The sequence below is a fragment of the Oryzias latipes genome, chromosome 7, assembly GCF_002234675.1.
Source record: "Oryzias latipes chromosome 7, ASM223467v1".
Taxonomy (NCBI): domain Eukaryota; kingdom Metazoa; phylum Chordata; class Actinopteri; order Beloniformes; family Adrianichthyidae; genus Oryzias; species Oryzias latipes.
The window spans coordinates 19,014,840-19,026,405 of record NC_019865.2 but is presented as its reverse complement, the minus strand read 5'-3'; the positions used below and the strand labels follow the sequence as shown (position 1 = coordinate 19,026,405).

The 11,566-nt window shown below is 42.1% G+C and overlaps 2 protein-coding genes across 2 annotated transcripts; both read left to right on the top strand.

Annotated features, from left to right (window-relative positions):
* The first annotated feature begins 326 nt into the window (after positions 1 to 326).
* Positions 327 to 5,460, top strand: LOC101156496 (aquaporin-4). Its single transcript, XM_023957145.1, has 6 exons — positions 327 to 452; positions 2,406 to 2,600; positions 3,035 to 3,196; positions 3,294 to 3,458; positions 3,847 to 3,927; positions 4,895 to 5,460. Exons 1-6 carry the CDS (start codon positions 438 to 440, stop codon positions 5,108 to 5,110), a joined length of 834 nt encoding a protein of 277 aa, XP_023812913.1. The 5' UTR covers positions 327 to 437; the 3' UTR covers positions 5,111 to 5,460.
* Positions 5,461 to 8,389: 2,929 nt separating this feature from the next.
* Positions 8,390 to 10,985, top strand: LOC101156250 (lens fiber major intrinsic protein). Its single transcript, XM_004070804.3, has 4 exons — positions 8,390 to 9,132; positions 9,238 to 9,402; positions 9,490 to 9,570; positions 9,650 to 10,985. The coding sequence occupies exons 1-4, from the start codon at positions 8,773 to 8,775 to the stop codon at positions 9,833 to 9,835; spliced, it is 792 nt and encodes a 263-aa protein (XP_004070852.1). The 5' UTR covers positions 8,390 to 8,772; the 3' UTR covers positions 9,836 to 10,985.
* The last annotated feature ends 581 nt before the right edge of the window (positions 10,986 to 11,566 follow it).

The window sequence follows — 11,566 nt, the reverse complement described above, 5'->3', positions numbered from 1 at the left end:
AACATTACCTCTTCTTTTTGACAGATATGCATTGTAATTAATAGCTGATGTCACTGATGCCTCGCTGTTGTTTGGTTCTTTGTCCTAACTTGCTGCACGTGAACCCAATCTGTCCACACACTGTGATGTTCATCGGAGTCTTCTGAAGGTTGATGGGTTTGTTCGATTTCTCAGGATGTTGAGCGGTAAACCCTGAGGAAACATCTCAAGAAGGCCTGAGTGGATGAAAACAGAGAGTGTGTGTTTGTTTTGTGTGGGAGGGCGGGGGGCAGAGAAGGAGGAGGTTATTTTCATCAAAGGACCTCACAGACTCCACAAGATAATGACACCCTGAAGCCCCCAGATCTCCTCAACGACACACAGACAGAAGGAAAGACGGATGAGCGGACGGAGTAAAGAACTGGAAGCCTGAGCTGAGCAGCATCAGTGGATTTAAAATGACGTGGCGAGAGGTGAGCATACGCTGCAAATGTCCTGTGATTTGAATAGTAAAATACTTTAACAATTATTTCAAACAACAAAAAGGCCCTGTTGACACTAAAAGAGAAATTGGGATTTTTTTTGGGTAACATCCAAGTTTAAATTTGAAATAGTGTAATAATATCTGCGTAAAATCAGAGAATTAATTGAAAACATTAAAGGATTTGTCTGTTTTCATATGTGAATTTAGGAATTAGGAAGCTTTTCTTAATCTTCAATATAAATGTTTATTTAAAAGTTATGAAGACTTAAAAAGTAAACAAACAGGGAACATGTTAGATAGATAGATAGATAGATAGATAGATAGATAGATAGATAGATAGATAGATAGATAGATAGATAGATAGATAGATAGATAGATAGATAGATAGATAGATAGATAGATAGATAGATAGATAGATAGATAGATAGATAGATAGATAGATAGATAGATAGATAGATAGATAGATAGATAGATAGATAGATAGATAGATAGATAGATAGATAGATAGATAGATAGATAGATAGATAGATAGATAGATAGATAGATAGATAGATAGATAGATAGATAGATAGATAGATAGATAGATAGATAGATAGATAGATAGATAGATAGATAGATGAGATCACACACAGTAGAATAAAACCCACAAAAATAGAATAAATAAGTATAGTGTTAAATATAATAATTAAGCTAATAAAAATAGCAAAAAATAATAAAAAGTAAAAAGTATTCATCGTGTGTAATACACACCCGAAACAATTAATTTTTTTTATTTTTGTCGATTTGTTCATTTTGGGTTTGGTTGTTGAAACTAAAATTGTAATTTTTGGGATGTTGTTGTTTGTTTTTATTATTATTTTTCAGTATTCCACATTGGCCGTGTCTGGAGTCAGGGGGTGTTTCAAAAAGTGTTTAGGGCCCTTAACAAAACTCAGAGCCCCCCAGCCATACCATAATAGCAACAGCATTGGTGTGTGTTACGTTGTGCCTCCATAACCTCGCCTACAGACAAGTTAAAAGAATTAAACCTGAAAGAATATTTCACCACAGTTATTAAAGTATCCAGTGAGAAACACACGACTTCAAACGATGACTACCAGCTGTGTCTGTGTAGATTCTCATTCATTTGGGTAGATTCCATCAACATAGCAGGTAAAAAGCAACGGACTGGACTTAGTTGATCTTTCATGACAGATGAAGTTTCATCTCTTCTTTGAGAGGCTTTTTTTTGGTTCTTTCAGCTCTGACCGCAACTGGAACTTGCCTCCTTTCCTAAAGCCCTTGAACATTTTTTAAATTTGTTTTAGTAGCATTTATCTTACTAAAACATAAGCTGATTATTGCAAATCTGAAAACACACATCAGTCTTTAATGAACTTCTATTGTTTTTTATCTAGTTTTAGGCCCTCCAAAGATAATTACTGGCATGCTGCTGCCAGCCGGGCACAAAATTGAAAATCTCGCAGTTGTAAACCAGCTTTTGATGTTTGCGCTTCTTAATCCTTTAGGAAGTCGATTATCAAGTTTTCAGTCCTTTAGTAGCTGCATTCATGTCGAGATAATTACAAACCTTTCATGGAAAGTCAACGGGATCAATAAAGTTCTAGAGTTTAGGCTTTGGGTTAACTAAAACTTTGGGTAATGAACATTTGTCTGTTGACAGTCTTCAACTTCCTCTAGGCTTGAAACAGTCAATCATCTCTGTTGGACTCTGGGGGCTGACTTTATCAACCTCACAAAGTCTAAACATCCCTTCAGGACAGAAATTAACTCTTTAATTTCTCAAAGTTCCACTGAAAATGTTAGTTTCAATCAAGGTCAAAATGATTTGTAAATGCATACTCTTCACATACAATTTTTAGACTAAAATGATCTTTATTCCCCCCATTCTAATATGTTGGTTGGCTAAATATTATTTTATTGATGTGTCTTTTGGTTTCAGGACCTGCGTAGTAGAAAGTTCTGGTGTGCGATTCTAGCCGAGCTGCTAGGCACCCTGGTGTTGGTGAGTGCCGTGCTGGGTGCCTCCGTTCCGGGCCCTGAAGAAGCCGCCGTGGGACCCATGTATCCTGCAGTGGCAGTGGGTGTGGCCATAATTGCACTGAGTCACTGTTTTGGAGAAATAAGCGGAGCACAAGTGAGTTTCTTGAGTTACGGAATACGTTGGAAAGTATTTTTTTCTTTTGATGTCTAAAACCAAGATCCTAAGAAAAATTAAATGTTAGAAAAACTATTCTCCGCAGTTTTTCAAAAGTTTTTTTCATTGAAGGTTGAATGATTTCTATCTGCGGTTGAGTTTCACAGATGAGTATCATTTTGTATCATTGCAAGTTGCAGTCTCAGGTGTAATGAGTCAGTGTTAATGTCAGTGTAATCAGTTTTTCAGATTTCATTTAAAGATTTGTCAGTCATGTAGCACCAACAGAGCAACCTCTGATAGAATAGACCGAAAATTGGATTCTTCTGAACAATCAAAATAAGATGCTTAAAGTTACTTTGTAAAGGATTGAAAGTCAGGTGAGTGTGTTGTTTATGTGACATTTGTCAGTATGTTCTTGTTTCTTCCTTCAGGTGAACCCTAGTCTGACTCTGTCTCTCTTGGCCACTCGGAGGCTGGATGTTCTGCGGGCCCTGGTTTACATTGCTGCCCAGTGTTTTGGGGCCTGTTTAGCCGCCTGGTTTCTGTACCTGGCCTTACCCTTCAAAACAACAGCGGAGCACTTCGTTAACAGGGTCAGCTCTCAAATGTCAGTTACAGGTAAAAAGGTCAGGATTCATTATTCTGTTTTTAATAGAGAATTTGCTTCCTTCTCGACCCAATATTCCGCAGGTGCCCATTGAGTTAAATGCAGCTCAGGCTTTGGGCATAGAGGTTTTGTGCACCTTTCAGATGGTCTTCACTGTCTATTCAGTGGAGGATCAGAGACGGAGAGACAGCCCAGAACCAGGAAACTTGGCCATTGGAGTGGCACACTCTGCTGGAGTACTTATAGGGGTGAGAGGAACTACTTTCCATTTATCTTAGGTTCTTTTTTTTTTTTTTAACCAAACATAGACCGTATGGAAAATCATCAAACATTCAAGATAGTTTAAACTGTCTAACTTATAGTGGATGAGGTATTTTGATGGAGATACCACAACCTCTCTGACCTTGAATTGAAGAGAATCAATCAACACGAATCCTTCAGGGATCCCTCTTCACGTTCAAGTGGATCGATCTTTAGGTTCCTTCTGGCAAATTTCCACAAAAACCTTTGAGCATTAAGCGCAAATGTTTTTCTTGTTTTAGGCGACTTGAAATTGAGAAGTGTACGTTTGCATTAAACATGAAAAATAACCAAAGTGTAAACAAACGTGACCTGGAATGACTGTGTCTGTGTCAGGCTCGGTTTTCTGGTGCCAGCATGAACCCGGCGCGCTCCTTGGGTCCAGCCATCGTCACAGGTTTCTGGGAGAACCACTGGGTGAGAAATGCTTTCATTGTGTCTTTTTTTGCTTGACCAGCTCAGTGGCCTTGTGTTAGAGTGTCCGCCCTGGATTTGAACTCACGACCTTCCTGTGACTGAAAGGTCGAGAGTTCATACCAAAGACTCTGAAGATGGGACCCAATGCCGCCCTGCTTGACACTCAGCATGAAGGGGTTGGATTGGGGCATTAAACCTCCAAATGCGTCCTGGGCGCAGCCGTGTCTGCAGGTCACCCCTCCCCCAGGGGATGGGTCAAATGCAGAGAACAAATTTCATGCACCTACAGTAGGTGCGTGACAGCTAATGAGACTTTTAACTTTGTTTTCTTTATTTAGAATAGTGCCACATTTGAAAGGAACATGGATTTGTGTGATTAATCAGTTTCAAAGCGGAGTCGGAAAAATCTGCACTTCCTGTGCCAAACAGCTTATTCTGCCATGTGTGCTGTTCAGTGTTTGGCTGATTTAAAGTTTAGAGATACATTGTATTTTGAAAAATGTAACATTTATTTTTGTTTAACAAACAGAAGAAGAAGAATCAAACAGTCACATTAGCATGGCCTCTCCTCCTCATGCTGGTTGCACAAACAAGCCGCCCCCAATATGGTTCCATGAGTGTCCAGTAGGGTAGAGGGCAGGGGGGGCCAGTTCTTAGAGGACAGAGTTCGGTCTCAGACCGCAGAGAAAAGAAATTGTCCTTTGTTTTAAAAGCCCAGTTTCACATTTTATTCGGTTTAAATTTGCTTCAAGGCTCATTTTTCCAGTGAGAGGATGTCATTCCACACCATCATACCACCTCCACCAAAAGATGCCAATTTATTACAATTGGGGCACTGTTCAAAACTGAAACAAGCAGGTTTTTCAGCATAAAATGATATGGGATTGTTGTAAGAAGTACATAATGTACTTGCTTAGAATTTTAATGCTAAAAGATAAATACTTGTGACATATTTTTCTGCTGCCAGATTTATTGGATTGGACCAGTGATGGGTGCCTTGCTGGCTGGAGTGTCCCATGAGTTCCTCTTTGCACGCAGCGCCTCTCGTCAGAAGCTAGTGGCCTGTTTGACCTGCAAAGATATTGAGATTGTTGAGACGACCAGCATGACCGGGTCATCGCTGTCCACAGTCACGCAGAACGCCGCCAGGAGCAAACAGGCCAACAAACCGGAGAACAACTGATGGTGGAAAAGGATCCGGAGCTTCCTGCAGCTCAACTGTAATTCACTCAGACTTCACACTGCTGGGGAACAATGAAAAGAATGGAGAGAGGTTGCTGGTTTAACTTCCCACATACAGTTAACATATACAGTCGCCATAAACGAATGGTTACATTTGAATCAAGCAGGTTAAAGGATGAATGTGCTTGAGCTTTCACCTTTGTTAAAACAAGTGATATTTGAAAGTGAAACCTGTGATTATTCTCTAAAAAGCTCAAACCATTTAGTTTTAGGACTATACAGCTTTAATTCTATGTATCTTCACACTTCCAAACATTTTTGTGAAGTAAACAATACTTAGTTTTGTTGTAACTTGATCATTTTTGCTCCACCCCCACCATTGACACCTGGTCTCTTCTGATTGGTTACGTTTTCAGGACATGTGGGGGAGGTTGTGTTTTGACTGGTTCACTGTTGAGTTCCTGCACTGAAACACAAATGGTTTGAGGGGGATTTGGAAATATACAGAAACACTTTTTTGTGTGTGCCATGAAAACACTATGCCATACTGGTATTTTCCCCACAAATCTTTAGTCTAAAATGAATTTTTAGCATTAAAATGAAGAATACTTATTACTCACTGTTACTTTAGCTCTTCACCCAACTGTGATTAGTCTTTTTGCTACATTTATGAATGCAGAGCACACACACACATTCAGAATCACAGTTTTTGGACTTTTTCAAATAAGAAGCCGATTTGAGAAAATTCCACTTCACATAAGTCATCTTAACCCTTGTGTTATCTAAGGCACTTTAACACTGGGAATGGGGTCATCTAGACCCCACTAGACAGTGCGCTGAACCTTTTTTCTTCAATGTTTTGTGATCTTCACTGGTGTCCATGGATTACATGAAATCCTCTTCACCTTTATCCACCTTTGTCATGGTAGGGACAACACGTCATTGTAAGGATCGGGTCATCTGGACCCCATAGGATAGCACAAGGGTTAAAAGAAGCCGTATTTTAAAAAAACCCATCAAACTTTCTGTCAGGAAAAATAAACTGTATCCACTGTTACATCTCGTGCAAATGTCACTTGGGAACAAGACTTGAATCTGTCATCTTTCACAGGTAAAAGCACACTTCCTAAGCATCTTCCATAATTTCAGGAGTCACTGTGTCACCTCATCGAAGCAGCCCAAGAGCCACACTTTCATAGAGTAAATGTTGAAAAAGCGATAGCCAACCCTTCTGGATTCTGTGGCATCCACCTCTGACCTGCTTGGATCTGAGATGCACTAAACCAGATGTTCAGACGGTCCTATGATGTTGGTGCCACATCAAAAAAAGATCAGGGTTCATTGTAAAGCCATACCTTTTTGGGCGCTGTTTATTGTAAATGTATAGTGTCATATAATTTAAAAGACTCCTGATGGATTCCCCTTTAGTATTGTGACCCAAAGGTCTACCTTCCACTGTAACTCTGTAGCCACTATGATGAGATTCAGCATCTGCTTTTGCATTTACATCCCATTTCAATATGTGAAAGAGACTCATTGAAAATCTGCTGAATGACGCCCCCCTGTTCTTGCTGCATATTGTGTTTGCGAGCGCTTTGAAATGCTAAGCAGGTCCTGCCCCGGCTCTGTGGATGTAGCCATGCTGTCAGGATCAGTACATCTCTTAGTTCTGTTTTTTTTTTCCTACTAAAGCCTCTTGTTCAGCATCAAATAGACCTTCATACCTCCATAATGGCTGCACGTAGAAAACACTTTCAGTCAGGACAAGCTTTGTAGTTTTAAATATGTGGGTGTCTGTGGGTGAAAACTGTTTTCAATTTGCTTTCATAAAACCTTTAATTTTCATCGTCTGTTGTAATTTTTTTTACTACTGTTGTTTAAATTTATGTATTAAAACAGGATTTGCCCTTTAATTTAGGTAATTTTTCTTTTGTGGGATCAATAAAGTTTTATTCTATTCTATTCTAAAATGAACCTTTTGTCAGAAATAAACATGACTGACAGTTGTTTGACAAACAAATATTTTAAAATAAAATTTTGTTAACAATTACTATTTCAATGTTCTTTAAAAATTTTCCAATATACAGTTTGGAGACCCACTGTTTGCACACACACACAGACACACACCCACACACACACACACACACACACGCCCACACACACACCCACACACACACAGACACACACAGCATGCACAATAGCCATATCTGTCACGGTGCTGCCAGCATTTTGCATTGTGTGTGTTCTTTCCAACATGTAGAAAAAGGGCAAGCTCAGCGTTCTGCATTCATCCCCACCTCCACTTTCACACAGACACACAGCGATTACTCGCGACTGGTCAGTGTGGTGCCCCGATGCTGCTCTGTAGTCCTCCCTTGCCAACCTCCTGCAGGTTTACCAAGCCTCACATATATAGAGAACTTTCCGGGCTTTGGTGGTTCGACCTCCTGAAACACGAACAAACCACAAACCCAAAGTAAATCCTGGAAACTCCTGTGACGTATGAAAATATAAGCACTTTCTTTATGCTTGTTGTTGTGCCACTTGTATGTTGACCATTTAAATAATTCCTTGTTTTTTTTAAAATTTAGATTACATTTTGATATTTCTTTTCATCCATGTGCAGAGCTCTCACATTCGGGCTCCTGCAGCGATGGCTACCATTTTCTCTACCTTAAAGTGACTGGACAAAGGGTCACTCTGAAGCTTCAATACATGCATCTTTCTATCTTCTTTTCCTGTTCAAAACATATGTGACCCACCTGTTTGTGACAGACAATACTTCCACAAGGTCAGGCTTTTTAGTGTTAGCGCCGGTAGCTTTGAGCATTTCCGTCTGGGGCCCCTAAGTGTATTATCTCTCTCTGTGTTGTGGCCTTTCTGTGTGCATACATGTGTGTTTTCTGCCCTTGTCCATCAGCATTTGTGTCTCCCCGTCATGACACTGATAAGTCAACAGATGACATAAGCCCCAAAGAAAACCTTTTCTCCCCTGAGCTCCTGCTGCTGTGAGCAGGAGCTGCTCCCTCCCTCCGGTGGAGTCCTTCACGACTTCCATGTCATCTATTTCCAACCTACATGTCTCTTTGCTTTATGCGTTCCCCTCAGAGAGACTGCATCTCTATTAGACTAGCTCTCTTTTGGGGGTTGGGGAGGGTGGAGTAGGGGGTTAAACTTGTTTGATTTAGGACACCCAACCCCGACGCACCCCCGCCCTTGGCCCTACAGAGGGATTATGGCGTCACCTGGGGCCCCTGGGGGGGTTCTATAAAGCGCCCACCGGCCCTCTTCCCTCTGTCAGAGAGGCTAAAAGGTCCGCCAGACACTCAGTCTAACCTCCTCTTTTCCTCAGATTCCCCCCTCCAGCATTGATGCCCACCTCCTCTTGATAACTCAGTCCGCCTAAGATCTCCGCCCACTTGAATTCACACCTATGTCTGTCCGACAGGTGGACACAGGTGGCAACTAAACTGAGATTCCTGACCCAGGTCAGTTTAGGAAAAATTGACCTAGACTGGGCGCTTTTGTCAGCCAAAACAGCTGACATCAAAACGGAGACGTTTTCTGTTTCATTGCTGTTGCTAATCAAGGCACTTGAAGGTGACTTTATTTTTGAAGAACCTTTTTCGTCGTCTGGTTGAGAGCCATCCTTGAAACGCCACCATGTGGGAGTTCCGGTCCATGAATTTTTGGCGGGCAGTCTTTGCAGAGTTCTTCGGGACCATGTTCTTTGTGTTTTTTGGCATGGGCGCTGCCCTGCGCTGGACCACCGGGCCTCACCACGTCCTCCACGTGGCCCTGTGTTTTGGACTGGCAGCTGCCACCCTCATCCAGTCCATTGGCCACATCAGCGGCGGCCACATCAATCCTGCCGTCACCTTTGCCTACCTTGTCGGCTCACAAATGTCTCTTTTTCGGGCCGTTTTCTACATCGCCGCCCAGTGCATGGGCGCTGTAGCGGGGGCTGCTGTGCTGTACGGGGTCACACCTGGCAACATGAGAGGCAACATGGCGATGAACATGGTAAGAACTTGGCCCTAAACGTTACATTTCATCCTCATTTAGCTGCTTGTAGCACCAGCACTTCTTATCAACTGTTTCAGAAGTGTTCCCGTACTTTGTTTCCAGCTGCAGCCTGGCATCAGCCTGGGTATGGCCACCACCGTGGAGGTTTTCCTCACCATGCAGCTTGTCATCTGCGTCTTTGCTGTAACTGATGAGAGAAGAAATGGGCGTCTGGGATCCGCTGCCCTCTCCATCGGCTTCTCTGTCACCATTGGACATCTCATGGGGGTGGGAAACCTGAAAAAAGATCTGATGGAATCTTACAAAAAATGCCCTTTGTTGTACTGTAGAGCTAATGGGTGTGTTGTGTTTTAGATGTACTACACTGGTGCTGGAATGAACCCTGCCAGGTCCTTTGCCCCTGCTGTAATCTTCAGAAACTTTATCAACCACTGGGTAAGACCTGAGAATGCGTCATTCCAAAACAGGCCCACATTTTGGTATAAAGGATGATAACTGAAACTTTGTGCCACAGGTGTATTGGGTCGGCCCCATGATAGGAGGTGCCCTGGGGGCTCTGCTGTATGATTTCATGCTTTTCCCACGCATGAGGGGTCTTTCTGAACGCCTGGCCACACTGAAGGGCAGCCGACCCCCTGAGAGTGAGACCCAGCAAGAAACCAGGGGGGAGCACATCGAGATCAAGACACAAGCCCTATAAACCTTCACCTGCCTCCCCCTTTTTTCTAAACTGGGGCTGAAGAATGAAGGACAAGGCCCTGAGCTAGACTTGCCCCCCAACTCCACCGAACGCCTTCACACATGCCATCACACACACTAACCCCATTCTGTCACGTAGACTAACACTTTGACTGATTTTATGGTTTTTAGGGCTCACCACCTTCAACCTCAAAACACAACAGGACTCCTCTAACCCCACTTGTCACTTTTTATTTCCAACTGGACATCATGCTCGTCATAAAATGTGATCAAAGCCTGAATCAGTAGCCATCTTGTGTCTCCCTTCCTTCATGCTTCCTCTTCATGACCAGATTTTTGTCCATGAGAGAGAATCCTGAGAGCAAACAGACGTTTGAGGGAGGAGATTATTGGGGAAATACAGGGGAAGGAAGCAGAATGAGAGTGAGGCAGGGATGCAAGGATGACTTGGGCAAAGGAAGAGGACGTGGGGCAGATGAGGATGGATCAGATGGGGTTTGGGTTTGACAGAGAGGGTAACACTTCGATCTGTTTACTTTTTAAGTTGGGTTAGAACATTGAAGATGGAAATTATTTCCATAATTCATCTGACAGTATTTCCATTTTCAGCTTTTTTCTCTTTTCTGTTTTTTTCCTGCACTTCAGACACAAAACGTGGATGTATAATATCATTAGAAATGAACAGCGCTTCACTTTTTTTTTCAATCATTGCATTTTATCTGTGGTTTTGTGCATATGCGCGTGAGAGTGAGCATGGGAGTGTGAGAGTGTGCACCTGCCTGTGGGTTGTTTGCAAGCAAGTGTGTATATGTGTGTAAGTGTGCGATCAAGTTTGCAGACGATGCATTGTTTTGTCGTCACGACAGCTCTCCTGTTTTGTATCATTCTTTGTCATCCATTTATGAAACCGCATCAGTTTTTCTCTCTTCACTGTGGTATTTACTATGATATTCATTTTTACATCATTCATCTGCTTATTTTGTTCCGAACCAGCGCAATCCAAAGATAGTGTTGTCTCCCAGGCTTCAGTGGTAGGTCTGCAGAAAAGCTGTGCGCGCTTTACATCGAGTCTACTTTTATCTTTTGATCATTTCTTGGACCACATGGTATTTCAATAAAATATCAATGAAATAAACACAATCTTGATACAAGTATTGGCTCATCTTCATACCAGTAAACAATATGATTTTAAAGGGTAGCACTGAAGAGGCATCCACTGCAATGACAATAAATGACCAGCAGGGGGCAAAATGATCACATGAAATAAGAACAATTGAAGGCAGTGAGAAATAAATAAATAAACACAGTGGGGTATACATCTTAACCCTTGTGCTATCCTAGACACTTTAACATTGGGAGTGGGGTCATCTAGACCCCACAAGACAGTGCACTGAACCTTTTTTCTTCAATGATTTGTGATCTTCACTGGTGTCCATGGATTACATGAAATCTTTCCACCTTTATCCACCTTTGTCATGGTAGGGAGAACACGTCAATGTAAGGGTGGGGTCATAGGATAGCACAAAGGGTTAAAAGGAAGCATGCGGTGAAGTGTGAGCTTATCTTAGGGTAAGGGGTGTGAGGGGTCAGGCTGGGCCCCACCCAGTTTAAAAGACTGCTGCTCAGGTTTGATAAGACGACAGGGTTAAAGCTGACATGTAAATGTCTCATTGCTCCTTCTGGAAATAATACAGCAACTATTTGAAAGTCACACCCTCCCAGCTCTGACAGA

What these genes read in the sequence shown, in the direction of transcription:
- LOC101156496 (XM_023957145.1), top strand. An exon ending in GAGAAATAAGCGGAGCACAA is followed by an intron (nt 2,601 to 3,034) that starts GTGAGTTTCTTG and finishes TTCTTCCTTCAG; the next exon opens with GTGAACCCTAGTCTGACTCT. An exon ending in CTGCTGGAGTACTTATAGGG is followed by an intron (nt 3,459 to 3,846) that starts GTGAGAGGAACT and finishes TGTCTGTGTCAG; the next exon opens with GCTCGGTTTTCTGGTGCCAG.
- LOC101156250 (XM_004070804.3), top strand. Translation starts at nt 8,773, where the DNA reads ATGTGGGAGTTCCGGTCCATGAATTTTTGGCGGGCAGTCTTTGCAGAG. An exon ending in GCAACATGGCGATGAACATG is followed by an intron (nt 9,133 to 9,237) that starts GTAAGAACTTGG and finishes CTTTGTTTCCAG; the next exon opens with CTGCAGCCTGGCATCAGCCT. An exon ending in CCATTGGACATCTCATGGGG is followed by an intron (nt 9,403 to 9,489) that starts GTGGGAAACCTG and finishes GTTGTGTTTTAG; the next exon opens with ATGTACTACACTGGTGCTGG.